The sequence below is a fragment of the Kryptolebias marmoratus genome, linkage group LG24 (assembly GCF_001649575.2).
Source record: "Kryptolebias marmoratus isolate JLee-2015 linkage group LG24, ASM164957v2, whole genome shotgun sequence".
In the NCBI taxonomy this organism is placed as follows: Eukaryota; Metazoa; Chordata; class Actinopteri; order Cyprinodontiformes; family Rivulidae; genus Kryptolebias; species Kryptolebias marmoratus.
In genome coordinates this window covers 18037186-18054357 of record NC_051453.1, presented here as the reverse complement: position 1 = coordinate 18054357, position 17172 = coordinate 18037186, and the positions used below count along the sequence as shown (strand labels likewise).

At 43.4% G+C, this 17172-nt stretch overlaps 1 protein-coding gene across 11 annotated transcripts in view; it reads right to left on the bottom strand.

Moving 5' to 3' along the window:
* The window catches only part of fryl (furry homolog, like), a 78586-nt gene that overhangs the window by 5623 nt on the left and 55791 nt on the right, over positions 1-17172 (bottom strand). For 6 of the 11 annotated variants that reach the window (XM_037974208.1, XM_037974209.1, XM_017423436.3 and 3 more), the window contains 19 exons: positions 16461-16668; positions 15987-16108; positions 15709-15896; positions 15513-15607; positions 14831-15426; positions 14479-14747; positions 14254-14394; positions 13471-13671; positions 13223-13384; positions 12675-12785; positions 12397-12573; positions 11632-11832; positions 9273-9473; positions 6430-6842; positions 4181-4388; positions 3919-4068; positions 3006-3104; positions 2199-2267; positions 100-117 (listed from right to left, as the gene is read on the bottom strand). In XM_037974208.1, the coding sequence (XP_037830136.1) occupies positions 100-117; positions 2199-2267; positions 3006-3104; positions 3919-4068; positions 4181-4388; positions 6430-6842; positions 9273-9473; positions 11632-11832; positions 12397-12573; positions 12675-12785; positions 13223-13384; positions 13471-13671; positions 14254-14394; positions 14479-14747; positions 14831-15426; positions 15513-15607; positions 15709-15896; positions 15987-16108; positions 16461-16668 (3629 nt within the window). The remainder of the gene's footprint in view (positions 1-99; positions 118-2198; positions 2268-3005; positions 3105-3918; positions 4069-4180; positions 4389-6429; positions 6843-9272; positions 9474-11631; positions 11833-12396; positions 12574-12674; positions 12786-13222; positions 13385-13470; positions 13672-14253; positions 14395-14478; positions 14748-14830; positions 15427-15512; positions 15608-15708; positions 15897-15986; positions 16109-16460; positions 16669-17172) is intronic. The other 5 variants (XM_025007500.2, XM_017423446.3, XM_037974204.1 and 2 more) reach the window with 4 other exon arrangements.

The window sequence follows — 17172 nt, the reverse complement described above, 5'->3', positions numbered from 1 at the left end:
CCACAGCGCACAGACAGAGCTACAGGCAGAGAGATGAGATGGTCAGGGTTTTGTCTGGGTGTCATCGTTATTAGGATCTATAACAGGAGAACCACTTACTGCTAGATTTTCCATTTGCTAAGCAAGAAGGTGAGCAGGTCACACACACACACACACACACACAACAAACAAAACAGAAGGAGAGAAAGACCAAGAATTAGTGAGCTTTCCCATGACAGCTGAGACATGGTGACCTGAACTGCATGAAGCGGTGGTTCGTCACCTTCCCTTCACGCGGCTCAGGGAAGGTTTGAAATGTGTGAGCTCTCCTCAACAGTAACAGGGGAAAATTTTTTTTTATATCTTTCATGAAAAGCTAAATACCAGCATGTATAAAAAAAGGGAGAGAAAGATATGGTTATAAATGAGTTATAAAACAGCACCTAATGTAATATTTACCAAAAGATAATATTTCTTTTATGCGTGAAACAGAGAGGAATGTGAGCAGAAGGTCAAGGAGAAAAGACAAAAGGCCTTAAACTTACACAGTTTTAAGTATAAAATCTGTAAACAGCTATGTGTCTTTTGGCTCTTGCATGCTGAACATAAGACGGTGTGTCTTCACACACCAGCATCTGGGGGAAAAAAACTGCACTTAAACATGCTGGACATTTGCAATTTCCCTGAACATTAGATTAAATTTTTATTTTCTACAATGCATGAACCACCTCAGCTGACTCCTTTGGATGTCAAGGATCAGCATTGCCAGAAATAACTACTGTATTTATGTGATACTTTTAGGGTCTATACGATATACAATAAATCGTTTTTACAAATCCCAAATATACAATGGTGTGGGCATTTTTAACCCCCCACCCCACCCCTCTTATAAGCATGTTCGCCAATCAGAACGCACGCCTAATCCTGGTCCTGGCTTCATCCGCAGTAAGGAGGGCGTTGCTCCGGTCTGTCTTGGTGAAGGAGGAGCTGAGCTTGAAAAGGCAAAGCTCTCAATCCCGTCCTCAGCTGGGAAGAGTGACTCATGACCGAAAGGACGAGAATGTAGACCCAAGCAGCTGAAATGAGCTTCTTCTGTAGGGTGGTCGGGCTCAGACTTATTAGGATGAGGAGGTTCATCATCTGGAGGGAGCTCGGAGTAGAGCCGCTGCTGCTCCTCATCAAAAGGAGTCAGCTGAGGTGGTTACGGCATCTGATTAGGATGCATCCTGAGCGCCTTCCTGTGGAGTTTTTCCAAACACATCTCAGTGGGAGAAGACCCCGACGTAGACCCAGAATTGGCTGGGGGGGGGTTATATATCCTGACTGAGCTGTAAATGTTTTGGGATCCCCTGGAGGAGAGGGATGTCTGGGTTTCCTGGGTTTGTTCCCTCCTCAACCCAACCAGGGATGAGTGGAGGAAAATGAACGAATTGGATGAAAGAATAAGGAGATTTGCTGCTTTCAAACACTTGGACAATTTATTGCTAGGACAGAAAAAAAAACACTTTTAAATTCCTGGTGAGAAATCACTCCAGCTTATTTTCTTCTTGCCTTTTGAACAGGAAGTTGACAAACCAGAGCATTTTGGCCACCTATTATACTGCAGTGCAACCTGCACCACAGCTGATCCCAGGACAGCATGAATTTGAGCGTGTATGCGCCGCCCCACGTGAGGCTGAAGCCAAGCTACCAATCAGTGATGTTCCTCTCTGCCTGATTCAAGACCAGTTTAACTCAATGAATCATCAGAGGAAAAGCTTTGACTGGGTTTGAGGGAGCCAATGATGCATCAAAAACATTAAATAAAACACTTTCCTGACACCCGACTTCCTGCTGGTATCGCAACATATAAAAAAATACAATAATTGTTTTGGTTAATCTTAAAGGTTTTCTGTGCGTCTGCCCTTGACAAGAGTAGGCAAAGGAATGACAACAGTATATCTCAGGCAGATGACAGTGGTACTAAAGAGTATAAAATGGTTCCCATCCGAGTGTACAGCTGAGCAAGACAAGCTGTATAATTATATTTATCAGAAAAGCTGGGTTGGCGTAAATAAAAAAAATAAAAAAACTATTACTCTGAGAATATGGCTGTCTTGATAAAAAGCCATTTTATTTTATTTTAAGTTAGGCAAACGTCATCCTGAGAGGACTGCAAAAACAAAGAGAACCTAAAGTACATTTTTACAGCTACAAAACAAGCGAGTTTTTGTTCCTACCTGTGCGTGAGTGTTGGATCGCTGGCTGCTGTCTTTATCCCCAAAGGTTTTTCGGCAGTTTTCCAGCCACTACAGGAGTGAGAGGTGAAACACAGGGTAGGAGGGACATAAATACACAGCTTAGGAGGAAGAGAGGGGGGGAAATAAGGTGGAACTGTTTTTTCGTTCCTTGTCAGATATATGCATTTATATTAGTGTGTGTTCATAACAAAGGATGGCCAAGAAGGAGATTTAATAAGAGCGTTGCACTTAAAGATGGTCTGTTCTCAAACAGGATGGTATCTAGACCTCCAGGGAACATTGCCGTCTCATTCAATTAGCGCCCCTGCATCCCAGAACCCACTGCAATCTCATTTCTCTTTATTCCCCTCCCCCTTCCTCACTTCTGCTCGCAGCTTCTCCCGCCTGACCTTCTAGAGCGGGGGCTAGGAGCGCTCAGAGTTATTTTCATCCCTCTAGCAGGGGCTGTCAGGAGTGATGCACACACTAACGGCAGCTAAATCTACTCATATCCAATATGATTCAGTGTCTGTCCTCCTGAGGAGACAGCCAGGGCTTATCTCCTTCAGTATCAGCTGTTTGTCTTCGTGTTCTCCCAGTTGCGCGATTGCAGAGAGATGAAGGGAATTTTAATATGTTTCCTCAGCTCATCTCGCTTGGACGACACAGTTCATATTTCCCCTCCTCTCACGGTCACATCCTGATACAGAACCTCGGAGTACGTGAGCTAACATCTCAAAGAGAATCGGGAAGCAGCTCTGGCGGATGAATGAATGAATGAACGCAGGGAAAGATGCGGCGACTTACGAGCTCTGCTGCCTCTCTTTTGGCGTTGTACGTGTCCAGGTGCTCCTGCAACTCCAGCACGCTGAACTTCAGCGTCTCCAGGAGTCCACAAGAGACCAGCTACAAGAGCAAGACCCATGTATCAGAGACAACATCCATTACAAACACTACACACAGCTTGGAGATACAGACAGAAAGAAACATTAAAGACTACGTACAACAGGCAGAACTATGCTTTACTGAAATAAAGGCCTTGCATTCCTGCATTCAGTGTCAAACTGAGATCATCTCATGATGAGAAGGTACAGAGTTATAGCAGTTCTGGTCAAACCTTGTACGTGACGTGATGTGCAATCTCATGAGAAATGTGTTAGCGGTTAGAGTACGTGCTGAGGACGAGTCTCAGCTACTACCACAACAAATCTGAGCGCAGTATCCTTAAAAAGTTCCAGCCATTTTTCTTTTTGACCAAGGTCAATTAGCTGTGGTGGCCATCTTGAATGGGGCTGAAAGTTGTAGATGTACGCTCAAAGATCACTTTCTGAAAGTTTCATTAAAATCAGTCCAGTGGTTCATACGTTTTGTTCAACAGAGCTGACTCCACAAGTTAAAAGCTACATTTATAAAAACAAATCTTGTGCAATCAGTTAGCTCTTGGAGTACGTCTTGCAGATGACTCTCAGCTACTACCACACCAAAGTTTAGCCCATTATTTGTAAAAATGACTGAGTTATAGCCATTTTAGGGGTTTGCTAAGGTGGTAGTTACTGAGTTGTAGATGTACATCAAATTATTACTTTCTGAAGAATTCCATTAAAATCTGTCTAGTGGTTTATGAGATATTTTGCTAATGATACAGACATGGCAGTAGGCAATGACGAGACATTTTTAGTCGTAATAAATTTGATACAAATGGCCATAAAAAGAGAGTTACCGTCTCTGCATCCAGCAACACAGTTGGACATTGTGAGCATGACGTCATGACTTCAAGGGAGCTGAGGAACTGGTTGCCCATTCGCTGAAGCCTTTCTCCCAGAAAGCGAACAGATGAGTGTGTAATGGAGCCAAACTTCCTCTGGATATTCTAATAATATTAATAATAATATTAATATTCTAATAAACCAACATAAAGACCAAAACATGAGTGTGAAGTCTGTGTGCGCGCACACTACTAAATCAAACCGAGAAGCTTTTACCTCAAAGAGTCGAGAGAACACATGGAACGTGTAAACAGCAGAGGACCCATCTGTGTCCGACAACATCTGGTTGACATGGCAACGCCAAGCGTCCTCCTCATTGTCGTAGGCGACGGGCTGGAACGCTGCCAGGATGGCGGAGAGGAAGGGCGAAGGGGGCGGAGAGGCCTGGATCTCTGGGAAGCCGTCTGCGTCACCTTCATCTTGACTGAAACGCAGACAGGAGCCAATGAGCAACAATCAAAACATGTTCCACGCTGCTGCACTGAAGGACAAACACACACACAGACACACTCGCTGTCACTTGCTGCAAGTAAACAAGCTCACGTTGCTGCATCTGTGCTGCTGCCAGTGTGAATCCTGCTGCTACGTTAAAAGCTCCAAACCACAGCGAGACTCTTGCTTTAATGTCAGCTATTAGCATTTTAGCATCATGTAAACACCTCCCTCTGTCTCTACCACACACACACACACACACACACACACACAGATACTCACAGGCCTGAAGGACCAAACAGTCTGAAGAAGCAGACAGAATATAAGTATCTAAAGCCTGCACTGCCGAGCGCTGAAACAGACACGGTCTCTGTCCTCATCCTCATCCTAACGCTTCTCTCATCCCCCCCACCCGACTGTCTCCCCTTGTCTGCAGCTCGACTGTGCTGCAACTGCTAACAGCACTAGCGCACTGCTCTCTCATCCCACACAGGACTGCAGAGTGCTCTATACAAGCTAAGCATCAACACACACACACACACTCCTGCACGCAGAGCCTAACCTCACACTAATGAAACGTAGCTGAAGTTGGTTTCATCCTACCCTCTGACTCATAAATCCGCAGATATAAACATTTTATTGGATAGTGTCCTGCAGGGTTTAGTTACTCAGAGTCTGAGCGAGTCGCCATCTAAGCTCACGCTCCACGTATGGGCCTACATCAGCTGAGTAAGAGCTTGTTCTGCAGGTTTCTTCAGGCTTCAACTTCATCTATCTCTATAGAACTGTCCTCTAGCTAGAGTTGGCCCACCTTGACGGCTAAAGTGGACTGGAGCCAGCTAGCACCAGGCCACCTTCAAAGATCGAGGAAGCTATGCCAAAAAGAGACGTATCCCATAACTTTTTTAGAAGCCTTCATCCCACAGAAACTGGATTGACCACATATTGTAATACAAGTGTTCCTAAACAGCCAGAGTTTATCTGGCCTTTTACAAACCAATCCAAATCTACCACAATAAATACCAAACAAAATGTCTTTACAAGGTGTGTGTTTTAGCACTTATAGATGTGAATATATCCTATTTTTCTATTCTTTTCTACATATACAAGACTTTAAAACAAGATCTGGCCCCAACCAAGTTTTAAATATAAGCTCAGGTGAACATGTCAACACAGTGGCATTTATTTACCAAAAACTAACCCAAATGCACGATGAGTTTGTGAGGAAGGCTAAAACCAACCTTACTTCTTCCACAGGAATTAAGAGGACAATTAGCAACAAGCTAATGAGCAAATCCACTTGATTAGCTGCACATCAGCGAGTGTGACCACCTCTATAAAATCAGTTTTCGTTGGGGAAAATGAACCAAGCTCCACTCAGAGAAGACATTAGGAGTAAAGTTAGAGGAGCAGCTGTCCCGTCAATCTAAACCGGCTTACATTCACATTCAGGACAGCTGCTAATCTCTGCAGGAGTAGATGTCCCAGCGAGTTTCCTCCAAAGTCAAAAAGCTACACTTCGCACCTCAGTTGGTAAACATTAATGTTCACGACTGAACATGTAGAAACAAAGAAATGGAAGAAGGACGGTAAGAACACGGCAACACTGCTCTTAAACAAATTACAAGACATCTGGAAGGGCTTCGGAAAGAAAAGCAGCAAATCAGACATGTTTGACCCAAAAGCAGTGACTGTATTTCTGTATGTTGTACTATAGAGAAATAATATAAATATTTAACAGACTAACAACTTCAGCCGATGTTAGTTTAGTTAGGGAAATGGTTGCAGTTTAACAGTGAACAGTTTAAATCTATTGTAATTTACATTATTGGTGGCTCATGTTATTTAGTTCACTTGGTTAAAACATGGTAACTAAATCAAACATCAGACAAGGATCAAGTCCCTTTTTGTTTTTCTTTGGTGAGACGTTGTTTTACTCTAAAAAAACAAACGATTTACACAAACCACTAAAAAAATGATTAGGCACGAAACTGGAGTGACCCAAAACTTCATATCTGTGGTATTTAGTCTACCTAGACAAGCCAGAGAATTCGGCCTCCTCTTCCTCACAGCGTTCGTCCAGCTCCTTCAGGGCCTGGGTCACATCTTCCTCCCACACCGAGCCACAGGTGCTGCCTGGATCTGGATCTGGATCCGGCTTGGGATCTGCTGGGATGGGCATGCACAGGGGCAGCACCGTCTGGGACTCCTCTTCGCAAAAGTACCCAGGTGGGGTGTCAATGGCTGGCGGGGGAGGGGGGGCCGGATCCAGGTCCTCTGGAGGGTCCTGAGTCTCTTGGGAGTCCTGAGAGTATTGGGGGTCCTGCAAGTCCGGGAGGTCGCACAGCTCGGGCGCGTCAGAGGGCAGAGGGGGGGCGCTGCAAAACCCTGTGTCCTCACTCATGCTGCTGCTCAGCTCGTCCGCTGCCGTCATGCTTACAGCGTCCTGCAACAAAAAAGCCAGAGGTAGAGGAGGGGGGGCGCTCAGGTGCAGCTTAACAAGTCACTTCACATAAAAAACCAAACAATTCACACCCTAAAATGTGAATTTCTTGATTTATGACCACAAAACTAAAACATTTTTGCCAAGTTTGAACATTCAATCAAACACAACACTGAAGAGTACAGCTTCAGCATGCTAACACTGCTGACAACTCTGGTTGCGTCAAAATATACAACCTTTATGTAGGTCACTTTATTTTTTCAAACAACAAACACCTGTTATTTTAAGGCTTTGTTGAACAAAAGAAATTCTAGTTTTATTACATTTACACAAAAATAAACTGTAACCATAAACATTTAGCCTAAATCACATGAATATGCCATTATATATTGTGTTTTGATGATTCTGTGTAGAAAGAACCAAAATATGATTAAGGGATCTGAGATACTGTTTGGTGAACTGCAAACTTATTTTCTTATTATTATTATTTAATATTTTTTGTTTATTTGTTACTTTTCCAGAAACCAGAGCTCTGTATTCAGTTAAACAGGACTTTGCTGTGAAGCTCCTTTGTGATTACCACTGCTCCCTTTTGCCTCTTTTACACAGACCCTAATTCAGATGTCCGGCTCGACTGAACTTATCCAGCGACCTAAAATGTACCCTTTTAACCTGTAAGGCAATAAAATAGAAAAACTTTGCAGCGTGGCCTACGTCAAAAAGTTTGTCCTCCAAAAGTCAGGGATGCCATGACAATGGTGGCTAACAAGACGTGATCACAGGCTTGCCGCTAAATTAAACCTTCACTTATTGCCAATAAAGCCTCGACTAAGAGTGCACATTTGGTAAATTATACAAGGGGCGGGGGGATGCTTCGGCTGTCACCCTGAGCTAAAACGTTTTTGAGAGGAATCTATAAACAGCAGTCGATATTAATCCACAGCTAAAACACAGAAAAAAAACACAAACCTTGATTTAAAAATGAACAACCACATCCAGTTGGATGACTAAAAAAGACGATAAATGAGACCTATCTGCTGTGTTACATCTGTAAAATGACTTAGAGGGACTTGATTTACGACTGCCAGTACATAACTGCACATAAATAACAGACTGTGTTGGCAACATTAAACATTAAACATTTGTGGGCAAGCTTCAAGGAGGTTATAATTTTTAACCAACCTTGCGTACAAATGTTTCTATCACACATTAAAATAAACGGCCACAGTGACTCAGACATGTTCAAAAAGCTTTGTAATGCTTTGTCTTGAAGGAGGGATACACTCAGGATGGGACAGGAAGTTCCAATAAAGAGAGCAGTTTTTTTTTTTTCTCCCTGGTTGTTTTGTTTCTTTTAAGGGTAAGTCATTACAAAAGCTGCGTGTGGCAGGCAGCCAGTACATCACAGAGACAGCATCTATATTCTGGAAAGCTTTTAGAGACGGTCACGGCCGTCATGAAGGGAATGAGTAAGGGTATTGATGGTTTTATCTAAGACTCATTATACTAAGAGCTGGAGCTGGAATGGGGGAAAAGTCCTTGAACTGATATTGAGACCACTGGCTAATAGAGTTCCTGGAGTTGCATTCAGCCATGTGTGTGTGTGTGAAGAAAACTTATGTGAACACACAGTGAAATGCTTTGAACACACTATTTGAGGTAAACATTATATTTGTACTTAAAAAAAAACCCAAAAAACTGTCCTGTTTGGATCAAATTCTGCTGATCATGCAAAAAAAAAAAAGCGTAAACATCATATACTCACCGTTGTTAGTGTCAGTGATAAATGTCAGTAAGTTAAAAGCACAAGACAGGCACGTTGGCATGTTAATATGGTAGCAAATGGAAGGAGTTTAATTGTCTGGAGCACCACCGATTTTAAAAGTGTACTTTTAAATTCAACACACCATGTGAAAAGGACTCATACTCACACATGCATCTGCCGAAGATAATGGTGCTGGTGTCGCGTTCACAACTTTTTTTTTTCTTTTTTTGTTTTGGTAAATGGAGGATTTAGTTGGATAGTCAGTTGCGGAGTTATTGGGGGTGAGCAGTAACAGCTGACCTGAGGTGAGCTTTTATTTTCATCTCTTTCCCAAAAGAATCACAGAATCAAGCCCCGCTGCTAATAAAAAAAAAGGCACAAGAGCTAAACAGCCAGCGCCCACACCCACAAGCGAAGCGGCCAAAAAAGCGGTTGTAGGGGAAGTTTCAGAAGCTACAAAATGTCAACCAGATGTAGCAGACAGACAGCTACAGAACCAACACTTGTACCCCCATCCAAAAACTCCCTAAATGTAGCTCATCATCTCTCTAAAAACAAGAACAAGGCAAGAAGTGCAGCAAAAGCAGACAAAAGCCAAACAGAAAGAGAAGTGCAAGCTAAAAAGCACCCGAGCACCACAGTTTATTGCTTCTCCCGATTGATCGCACCTCAGGCAGCTGGCTGCTGGTGCTGTCTGAGTGGGCCATCTCCAAACTGGGGCTATCCAGTCGGGGGAGGGAGGGGAGGGAAGGAAGGGTGGGCAAGACGGTTGCTTCCTCAGTCACTGCGCTGCTGGACGATTCCTGAGACTGCTGCAAAGAGTCCACGTGGTTGGACGCCGTGTCATCCGTGGCCGAGTCGCTGTTCAGCTGGAGAAGAACAAAATCAAAAAAATTTAAAAACGGGACAGCTGCTCAGATTTCCGAAGGTGCACATTAAAACAATTCTGATTATTTTCCTCCGACAAATAGGACTTTGCTTGCCACCAACTTTGCTCTTACTTTAATATCCAAGTAATGCAGGCACATTTACCCTCTTCCAGGGTTTAATGGATCAAAACATAAAAACCGTCTCGTCTTTACCAGGTTCTACAGTTACTTCATTCTAACGTCAATTGGAGAAAAATACCCAACAGTCTCCACCATGTAAATATGTATTAAACAAAAATAAAGCCAAAAATGGAAAAGTTGTGTGGGAAAGACTACATTTTTGAGCTTATAGAACCACCTTTAGCATCAATAACTCTCAGTAGTGGGTTTCTGTATGATTTCTCAGTCTCTCACATGGTTGTGGAGGAATTTTGGCCCACTCTTCTTTCTTTCTAACAATACTTCAGTTCATTGGTGTTTGCAGACCTTTGTTTCTGCTCAGCTCTCTGAAGGTCCCACCACAGCACTCTGACAGATGGTCTCACATTTGACTCCCGAATCCTTTGGTCTACAGACTGCAGGGAGTCCAGGTCCTCCACCACCGTGGTGATATGCTGTGTTTGGTTTTGAAACACGGCGCTGTGCATTTTAGGTAAACATCTCTAATTTGGTCTCATCTGTCTGAAGGACGTTGTCTCAGAAGTCTTGTGCTTCATTCCGATGAAACTTCACAAACATGTCGTGCTGCCATGTTGTTTTTAGAGAGAAGAGGGTTTTTTTTCCTGCAGCTCCTTCAAACAACTCGTACTTGTTCAGTCTTTTTCTAATTGTCCTTCATGAACTTTGACCTTTAACCCGCTAACTGAGGCCTGTAGAGGCTGAAATGGAGCTTTATCTCCCTCCCAGTGTCCCTGGGCATTGCACGGTCTGACATTTTGGTGAATTTGTGTGGGAAGATTGTCAGCCGTTTTAAATGATTTCCACTTGTGAAAAAGCTTTCCTAGTATAGAATGATGGACGAAACTGCTTGGAAATGACCTTTAACCCTTTCCCAGACTGATGGGCAGCAACAGTTGTTCCTCTAAGGTCATTGCTGATGTCTTTCCTTCTTGACGTTGTGTTAACACACACCTGTACGCTCCAGAGCAGCAAACTGACAAAACTCCTGCTTTTACAGAGGTGATCACACTAATGATGATCAGTTAATCAATATATTTGATCAGCAGCTCCTGGCTGACACTGAACCTCTTAAATCTCTTGGAAGGATGACTTAGTTTTTCTGTTTTGGCTTCATTTTTGTTTATTAAATAATGACATGATGAGATGTGATGTGTGTTTTTCTACACTTGACAAACTGCATTAATAAATCTTTACACAACTTGAACAAACACATAAAAAGCAAAGAATGTTTAGTCATTTTAGTTTTAAATTCTCTTAATTTGTCATCTCTTAACACTGCTTCAAGTTAACAATACTGTCATGCGTTTATTTATTTAGATTATAACGGGTTTGGTTATTCTGTCAGGAAAAACGCTGCATACTCATTGAATGTAAACTCCTTGAGGAGCACGCGTCCAATAAAAAGCAAAAAGCTCATTCTCTCACCTTGCACTACCAAGATTAAGAAGCGCAGAAGAAAAGAGAAAGAGACATCCTCCTGAGGTTTAAAGTAGATTTTTAAGAATGTAAATAATAGTAGTTTTAGGTGAGAAATGTTTGCAAAGCAACAAAGAAGAAGAGCAAATGGGAGTTAGAAACAAGCTGCTGAACTGTTAGAAATTAAGCAAAAAGAACAAAACAAAACGTGCTGAACTAGGGGAAAAAAAAAACATTTTCTACACTTGAAACTGATTAAAGAATTCAAATTAAATTCCCCACAACTACACTTACCTTAGAGCATCTATATATTTAGTGGTACACACTGACTCTACATCTATTTGCACACTGATGGCATTTTTCAGTCAGAGGAGGGACGGGGCTGAGATTTGAAGGAAGCAACTACCACCAGCAAAGAAGCAGGCATCTGATCCAGCTCAGTATGTGCGCACACACACACACTCCATGCTAGCGGGCTGTGTGAAGGCCACAGCAGGTTGGGTGGATGTGTGTGTGGGAGGTGGGGGTGGGGGTGGGGGACCCTGACTGGAGTAAAACTTACAAGGCTGGAGCTGGTGAGAATCTGGCTAGCGCTCAGTACCTCCTCCTCAGACGAATCGTCCGTGTCCTCGTGATTGGTGAGGTTGAGGCTCGGCGTGCTGCCCGTGTACTGGTACTCCTGCAGAGACGGCGTGCCCGCTTTGTCCATGCTCTCCAGGGAGCGACGCCGCACCCCCCAGTTGAAGTTGTCCATGCTCTCCCCCTGCAGGGCGGCCGAGCCAACAGCGGTCAAACAGGGCAAACTCCACATACCACATCTTAATGTGAAAAAGCATCTCAAAATATGAATTTGAGAGAAATAAATTCAAAAGTACAACAAAAGACCAGGTGCTTGAGGGGGTGAAATGTTTTTTTCTCCGCATTTTAGGATCATGCAGACTTCTAAATGATCTACAAAAGTGCTCACAATCACAGGAGTACAATGTTAAATCAAAATGTTTTACTGCACTTCATTTGAAGACAACACAAGGAGACAGCAGGATGGAGATTTATAAAAAAACCTGATGTTTTCAAGTAACTTCAGGGCCCATAAACATACCTGCAACTCCTTGTAGCAAAAGAGGAGAAAGAATATGTGTGTTAGTTGACTGAAAGAGCTATAAAACAAGTATCTGTGTGTACTAGTGGTGGACAAACAAGGGATGAGGAGTGACTGAGCAGGCCACTTGGTGAAAGAACAGCAAATAATCAGAAAACTGATATTCATATAAAGACAGTTAATCGGAATGCTACCTTCTTTATTATTTATTAGCCTGTAAATTCTCACCTCGGCATCTTCCAGCTCCACATCCAGGAAGTCAAAGTCTTTAAAGACGCCGAACTGCTGCTCGCTGCCCGTATCCTCTCCTTGCACTTCCTCCTCCCTGACCACCTCCTCCACGGTCGGTATGAGGCTGGTCTGCTGGTCTGCAGAGTCCAGATCCTCGTTGGATGAGAAAACCACCTGGAAAAAAAAGAGAGGTGTCTGTTCTCACACGGTATCCAGGGGCAAAAATAAAAAGGAGCGATCCGAAACCAGCATTGCAACAGCAAATTCACAGAGACCTTGTCTGAAGCCTTAGAGTAGGAGAGGAGTCTTACAGATGGGTTTTTGGGAATGCCGGATTCTGGACCACACAAGGACAGGACGTTCATCAGCCTCTCTCTGGTTCTTCTCTGTGATCAGAACACATGACAAGATGAGAGACCAGAACAAAACTGTTTCAGAAAGTTTCATCACAGACAAACAAGCCCAGGAGCAGTTCGGAGGAAATCCCTTTTTTTATTTTTGAAATCAGTTCTCTAAATCTGAGTTTTTGTTGTTTTTATGGCTGATTGTTTGGTTCTGTTTAAAATAAAAGTTAAGGTTAATTCAAGGCACATGAGCACCCAGATATTCTAACATGTTAAACATTTTGTTTCTGGTTCTGTTTCACATCCATTCAGTTTGTGAACATGCAACCCCATTTCTACTGATAATTAAGATACATAGTATCTGTTCAGCATAAAGACGAGTCACAGCTACATGATGAAACATATCCACGACTGAGTCCTGCCTCTCACTCCCTGATTAGCTCCTCTGTTAAGTGACGTGTTTGTGTTTGAGCAGGTACCTGAGAAAGCTGAGGCCTCTTCCAGCTTACTGGCACGAGACCGTTAGAGTTGGAGCCAGACGATGTGGAGGAGGTGCTCCTTGTTACAGCGATCACCTGTGCCTTTCCGTTTCGACCAGCTGCAGTACACTGATCACCATATTTATGGCCTATAATTGGCGTCTATAGGAGCACAAAACAGGTCAGCAATAAGATACTGGGAGTAGTTTTCAGATGTGATTTAACTGCTTTAATGAAAACACTCTGACCTCTGAGATGTCAAAATAGAAGTCCAGAGTCTTGCCAGGCAGCTCCTTGGATGAGTTGTTAAATATGCGCGTGAACGCGATCTCTGGAGACCCGCAAGATTCTGAACTGTAGGAGCGCTGCACGTCGTCTGGCACAACGAGGCTGGCTGAGCGAGACACCACCAACTTCAGGATGTTTTGGGCCTCTTTCCAGTGCGGGCTCTGTAACAAAAACAAGAGTACTGTCATTCCATATTAGGCAAACAAGCTGTACAGGCCCTTCTGTAGACTTGATGAATGTCCTTCTCAGGGCTGAAACATCTCCACAGGCTCTATAAGACATTAAGTGTGTTCTGTCTGATGTATGTTCTTCCTAAAGGACTGTGTGCACCAGTCTAAAGTACATGGACGTGTACAATATCTTCTATAAATAGAGACTAACAGTAAATCAGTGCAATTTCCTTAAGGCAGTTATGGGACTACAGCTGTCAGATACACATTCAGTGTCAGCAGCCTGGGTCAGTAATAGGCTTTTGATGCAACACCAGCTCACTATAGTGAAGTCTTTACTCTATAAATAACATATTCTTCCTCTGATCGTACGTACTGGACCCTGACGCCTGTACTGTGATGCTTTGGTTCAAATACATGCACTGTTACACTCCTATTACTCAAGCATAAACTACCTTTTAGTGTCAACTTAATTCAAAATAGCCCATTTAACAAAGTTTTGAACTAAACATTAAGAATGACTGAAACATTTTACAAAATTACCTTTATTATAAAATGTGGCAAAAAGCTCACCTGAACATATTTGCCAATGATCTTCATGATCTCAAGGTTGAACTGTTTGACAGGAGCAGCTGATAAGTCAATATGACTCAGAAGGCTGTAGATGATCTGCAGCAAGGACTGCTGCATGGAGGGAAGACCCTTCTCCAGCAGCTGAGACACACAAAGAGCCAAACGTTTATCATCAGACTGATTTTAGGGACTAACATAAAGCAGTTTGATCCCGTTCTCACATACCTCAGCCAGGTAAGTGACCAGGTTTAAGGTTTTCTCAGCAAAGGCATCGTTGAGGTAACGACACACCACATTGATCCAGTTGGTGCAGTCGCGGGAGTAGCTGTGTGTGCTGTACAAGCTCATCATGTGGGCCAGGTTGGACAGCGTGGCTGACTTTTCGTCTGCGCACACTTTGGCAATCTTGTCAGCCGTCTCCTTGCAGAAAGGAGTGGGGTTGTCAAAGTGCTGGATGAGGTGTGGCAAAAGGCACAGGATATTCAAAGGAAAACCTGCGCAGATGTCCAAACAAGAAAATAAACACATTATAGACAGGCTTTATGGTTCATTTTACGTTTATGTCAGCAGTATGTACCTGTCACTTGTGTAGGGTCTACCAGAGTGTGTCTGGAGACACTGATAAGCTTGCTGAGCAGGTGGATGGTGAGCTCCTGTGTAGAAGCAGAGGTAAAGCCCTTGAGGAAGAGCTGCAGCAGACCAGGGAAGTTGTACCACTTCAGCTTGGCCTGGACGGACTCCAGACGCTCTCTGCTTTCGGTGCGATCCAGAGGCAGCTGGCCCAGCAGTTTGTTGAGGAGCCGCAGCGCCAGCAGGTACTCAAACTCGTAGTCCGACTCCAGCAGGGAGGTGGCGATCCAGAACACCGTGTTCATCAGATTTGAGGGGTCAACGGGCGGGACGGCGTCTCTTCCTGGAGTCCCTCCCCCGCCAAGCGACGATAAGCTCTTCGTGCGCAGCAGGTTCGCGTGGCTGTCGCCGAATCGGTCTGCAACATCCAGGGTGTTGCTCCTACGCCTGTCTGCTTTCCGCTCTCCAATCAGGCTGGTACGGAGCGAGCTGCTTCGAGCATGGACGTAATGGATCAGACCCCCACTGCTGAGATTGAGCTGGCCTGTGCTTTTCCTGTTGGCAGCAAACTTTACTCCCAACAAGTGCTCACTGGTAGAGGTTCTATAAAGACAATAATCATTTGTGATTACACTACATAAAGTAAAAAAGTCAAAGCGGAACGTAAAGCTACTAGTGAGACGACTTACTGTGCTAAAGCAGAAAGGACGTCATAGTTTTTGATTGTGTCTGCTAAAGTGTCAATACACGATTCTAATGTCAGAAGTAGCTCAATGACAAAACCCTAAGGAGAAAAAAGAAATAATTAGTCAGCCCCAAGTTCAAATATCTGATTTTTAAAAGAGCAAACTCGCAGTTTGATGTCTACTCCAGAAGTCTCCTGACCTGAGCCTCCTCTCCTGGGTCTCCTACTGTCTCAACCAGTCGAGACAGAATGTCAGACAGTGTGGCCAAAGTCAGAGGTTGTTTAAGTGCCCTGAAAATCTGGAACGAGCGACCGGCATAGTGGCGTGAAGAGCAGGACAGAGCTGTTCTCAGGGCCACTTCACTCAGCAAAGAGTCCAGTTGGAAACCTGAAGAAATGAACACAAAGGTAAATCTAACCAATCAATCCAGTCAAAAACATACCAGTAACTACAGCGGAACAGGAGCGGACAGCGGACCTGTCTGGGACTGTTTGAAGACGGCCACGACGTGTCTGACAAAAACACTTAGCTGGTCGGCGCTCTTAATGTTGGGGTTCTTGGGTGACGAGTCTTCGTGATTCCAGAGCGGACCTCGCTTTCTGCAAGGCAGGAAGGAGGGAACATACATCAGGGAGCACGCAACGTTTCAGCCGAACTGCCTACAAATACTTCATATCATACCAAGAAGAAAATCAAAATCAAAATCAAAGAAGACCATGACATCAAACCAAATCAAACCCATGCAAAGTAAAAATACCCTGTCCATTTAGACACTGCTGGAAGCATGAAAGCAAAACCATTGTCCACAATGAGTAAAACGATGCTTTTTTAAAACTACTTCACTCAATTTATATCAGAATATGCATCATAGAAGGTTAGTAGGAGTTAGTAGGAGCAAGATGTAATATTTGCTGAGAAATATATATTTTAATAAAAACAGGGCCTCCTCACCTTGAAGTAATGAACTCGATGAGAGCTTTGGCCTGCTTGTCATGTTCAGCAGTAACGTCTGCCTCCGTGAGCAGTGTGGGGGACAGGTGAGACAGAGTACTGCCTGCCCCGAGACTTATACTGGAGGACGTGGAGCTGGAGCTGAGGCCCGAGTCTGTCATTGGTGAAGGCTGGAAATCTGGCAGGATCTCCTGAGTTCCTGTAGGAACTATTAACATACACATTGTAAACACTCAGCTTAGGGTCCCTACAGTCTTCAAGTACAAATATCATTCTTTTCCAGACTCAAATTTCCAGAGTTATTGTGGATTTTTGACCCATTTTTATCTCTTAGTTACAAAGATTTAGGTAAATTCATGGCAAATACTTCTACAGTGGTATGCTTTTTATTTAAATGTATTTTATATTATTTTCTAAGTGCGACTCCCCCAGCAAACAAAATTGCAGTAAACAAAAAAGAAGGCAAGAAATAATACATGAAAATAGCCTAAATGACACAGCTCTCCCCTTTCGTTACCTATTCTACGACTCGATTAACATCTATCCATAAAAACACAGAAGATGTACGATCGTGCACATGTCTGGTTTCTAAGTCTCAAAAACTGAGATAAATAAACTGACAAATATTAAAGTCAAAAACCTCCATTGTTAAACTCAAACCTTGTGGTGAAAGAAGCAACAGATGACTTCTAATAATCAGACCCATTTTTGG